At 35.1% G+C, this 4,133-nt stretch overlaps 1 protein-coding gene across 2 annotated transcripts in view; it reads left to right on the forward strand.

Moving 5' to 3' along the window:
* The first annotated feature begins 364 nt into the window (after nt 1-364).
* Nucleotides 365-4,133, forward strand: part of TMPRSS11A (transmembrane protease, serine 11A) — a 64,555-nt gene continuing 60,786 nt past the window's right edge. The window contains exon 1 of one of the 2 annotated variants that reach the window (XM_011965389.1): nt 365-508. In XM_011965389.1, the coding sequence (XP_011820779.1) occupies nt 498-508 (11 nt within the window). In that variant the 5' untranslated portion in view covers nt 365-497. The remainder of the gene's footprint in view (nt 509-4,133) is intronic. The other variant, XM_011965388.1, reaches the window with a different exon arrangement.

Genomic DNA, 4,133 nt, shown 5'->3' on the forward strand with positions numbered 1-4,133 from the left:
TATACTTCTGTAAGATGTAGAGATACCTGCTGTTCAACATGAATTTATGGAATGTTTCTTGAGTTATATTTTTATTATATATTTAGATTTCAAGAAGATCTGTTTGTTTTTATCTAGAGTTTTTATGTGACAGCTTCTTTAAGATACGTGTATACCTACCATAATCTTTTTTAAACTCTTAATTCTAGTACATTCCTAAGATATTTCTCATTCTAATCTTTGTAACCAGTTTCTCCTCCTTTAACAAAATTAGTCCATACCAAAAAAAAATATTGCTTTCTTGTTGGGACTATGCTGTCTGTGGCTTTCTTCAAGGTATTCCATGGGTTGAAACTTCTCTGTTCAGACTTGTCTAACTAGTTTCATTTCAACTACTTGTAACTTGTTTCCTTATTTCTTTGCGCCGTAGACTTCTAATACATCTAGAGATGATTAGTTGATTAGAAAGTTGAGTTCAGTGGGTGCAGACCTGCAAGATCATATTCTTCCTCCTGTACATGATGTATCGGTAAGTTCAGTTCTGTTTTATAGATGGCTTGTTTGCTGTACTATCAGTGGCCACATTCCTGATGTGTAGAGGACTGCTAGTGAGGTGTCTTTAGTGGATTCAATCTGCATTGGATTTTTTAAAATTTCTGGAATTGTTATAGCATCCTGGATTAATTAATTTCTGTCTGTGAAATCAATGTTTTTGCATAAAAATTGTTGGCATTATTTCATGTGGCCAAGTTCAATAGTTAAGATTTTAGAAAAGGCTAATGAAAAACTATATTACATTGTGTCCTAATTGGTTTTGATTTTTTGTGTCTGTGGAAGCAGAGTGTTTATGTGTTTTAAAACAAGCCTCCTTTCAGCAATATTGACAAAATTTAGCTTCTATAGCGTTTTCTCTTTCGCTGTGTTTACTTGTACTTTTGTTGGGTCCTTGTGGGACTAATGCAGATTGAGAGGTAAATAGCTGCAGAGACACCTGCCTCCATTGTAGAAGACCCAGGACTTCCATGTGGGAAAATGAGAAAACGAGCTCAACATTGAGAAAACACGCCTATTCGCTACAATTCTTCCTATTACATTTTGAAGAAAAATACATAAATTATTTGGATATTGTTTTTCAAAATGGGGTATGCCATGTGCAAAGAATATGAAAAAATAAGATTTCTTGGCATAACTTTATATACAGTTAAAATAGTGATTTTAAATAGCCATGATGATAATAATATTTCATCATTGTTTAGATTTAAACTATTTTCAAAACATCTTTATGTATGTTATTTCCTTTAATAGCTAAGACAGCCTTGTGGCTAAGTAGAACAAGTATCGCAAGTATCGTTAACTCCCAGTTTAAAGCAAGGAATTTGAGGAAAACAGAAGTTAAGGGACGTCTCCAGGTCTAGAGGGCTCTCAGAAGCCAGAATGATGGCTATAATTCCTTGGAGTCTTCAACTCCTTAGAATCCAGTCTTCCTTATCAGCTACTGCAGCCTGTCTGGGTAGCAAGGATTCCACTCGGTGAATTTCAGAGATGGTAATTTGATATGAGATTGGTCACTAAGTTAGTGAAGTTCACTAGGCTTCCTTCCCCATTTATAAAATGCATGTTTGCATCAGTCCCTCAGTAACCACACAGTAATTGACAAAAAGTCTCTTGAGACCCTCAGCAAGGGTCTTCAATGCTTCAGACATAACCAGCACTCCATAAATATTTGTTGAACAAATGAATGGGTAAGCAGATGTAAAATATCTAACATTAATGTTTTACTGTTAAAAAATATTTTAAAAATTAATATTTTACTATTAAATTATTGAAGTATATTGAATGTGAAAATGCATATCCATGTTTATAGAATCATGATATTGTAAAACAGGATTTTCAGTTTTTCATATTTCATATTCTCCAAATCATTCTTTTAAAATATCAAACTCATGGGTACCAAAAGTGTCCTTTTCTATGAACATTAATATATTTATAGGAGTGTTTGCAGCTTAGGGAAGTAAGTTACAAGGGTAGAATCAGTGGTCAATGCCATTGTTCCAGACATCAGTGAGACCTGCTGATAAAGAAAGGAAACAGGCTAGGTGTGGTTGCTCATGCCTGTAATCCCAGCACTTTGGGAGGCCGAAGCAGGCAAATCACTTAAGGCTAGGACTTAGAGACCAGCCTGGCCAACATAGTGAAACCCCATCTCACTAAAAATACAACAATTAGCTTGGCATGGTGGCGCATGCACTTGTAGGCCCAGCTACTTGGGAAGGTGAGGCAAGAAAATCATTTGAACTCGGGAGTCGGAGGTTGCAGTGAGCCAAGATCATGCCACTACATTCTAGCCTGGGCAACAGAACAAGACTCTGTCTCAAGGAAAAAAAGAAAAAGAAAAAAAAAAAAGAAAAGAAAGAAAGAAAAGAAAAAGAAAGGAAATGGTGGGAAACACTGAATGGTTATGGTTTCTTTAAGCCAAATTCATGCAATATTAATTTAGGATTTGGAAGATTTGCAGGAGATGTCACATCACACCAACAGGTAGGCTTAAGGATTGAGGCAAAGCAGATGGTTAATAATTACTACAATACCCTATGTCTCACCTACAGTCATTCTACAATGTGTTCTACAGTCATGCTTGCCATTCTTACTTCTCTATTAACAAGAAACACAATGTGGAAGCCTTGTCAAATATATTCAATTCATATGTTTGCTCTTTCTGCTTATGAAAGAAAGATCTAAGCTCTTTCATATGCTTAGATCTCTTCTCTATGGGTTCTGTTACTCTCTTCTCTATATTGCAGGGATTCTTTCTGTTTTGGTGTAAATCTCTGTTTGAATTTTCCTTTAGGAATAGCCATACACCTACTTTTTCCTACACTTTTGTTAATTGAATGATTCACTCACTTAAGTACCTCAATTATCTTTCTTACAAAAGATAAAATACCAAATGACTTCTTCAGGTGAGATTCTTATCCTGTTCCCAGAAGCCTGGCATCTCTCTTTTCCCATAGCTCTTTATTTTCAGTATTGTTTAATAAATGCAAAAAATCAGAATTCTCCTCTTCCTCTTCACATTTGGAGAAAAAGATAGTCCCGGGCAAGTCCTTTGTAAGCTTTCATGTTTTATATTTTAATTTCACTTCAGATGATTGCTTTAATCAACTTTTAATTTGCCATGAGCATTTCCTAATATATTCTAAATTTATACCTTCAGAATTAAAAATAGCAAACTCTCCATGTTAGTTACTAATTACTAAACTTGTTATAAATTACCAATTAAATATTACTTTTTGGGCTAGTTTTCAGCAAACTCATAGTGCTTACTATAAATAAGCATTCAAACTATAATATACGTATTACATTACGTTGGTGCATTTAATTCTCTCAGCAATCCTATGATTTAGGTAATATTATCTCCATTTTATAGGTGAAGAAAGTAGCCCAATATCACAAGCTAATAAGTGGAGGAGCTGGAATTTCAACCTGAACAATAGAGCCAGAGCCTGAGTTTAACTAATAGGGTAACTTAACTGTCTTTCTTTCTTTTTAGTAATTTCTAAGAGAAGAATAACTGTTTTTAAATTTAATTTAATTTTAATATCAACTTTTACTTTAGCTATAGTGGATACATCTGCAGGTTTGTTACACAGATATATTGCAAGTGAGTATAGCACCCAACAGGTAGATTTTCCACCTATGCCCTCCTCCCAACCTTCTCTCTCTAGTAGTCTGCAGTGTCTATTATTCCCATGTTTATGTCTGTGTGTGCTCAATGTTTATCTCCCACTTATAAGTGAGAACATGTCGTATTTGATTTTCAGTTCCTGCATTAGCTTGCTTAGGATTATGGCCTCCAGCTTCGTCTATGTTGCTGCAAAGGACATGACTTCATTTTTTACAGCTGCATAGTATTCCATGGTTTATATGTATGACATTAAAAAAAATTTTTTTTAATTATTTTACTTTAAGTTCTAGGGTACATGTGCATAACACGCAGGTTTGTTACATGTGTATACTTGTGCCATGTTGGTGTGCTGCACTCATCAACTCGTCAGCACCCATCGACTCATCATTTACATCAGGTATAACTCCCAATGCAATCGCTCCCCACTACCCCCTCCCCATAATAGGCCCCGGTGTGTGATGTTCCCCTT

This window comes from Mandrillus leucophaeus, unplaced genomic scaffold, assembly GCF_000951045.1.
Source record: "Mandrillus leucophaeus isolate KB7577 unplaced genomic scaffold, Mleu.le_1.0 Scaffold722, whole genome shotgun sequence".
In the NCBI taxonomy this organism is placed as follows: domain Eukaryota; kingdom Metazoa; phylum Chordata; class Mammalia; order Primates; family Cercopithecidae; genus Mandrillus; species Mandrillus leucophaeus.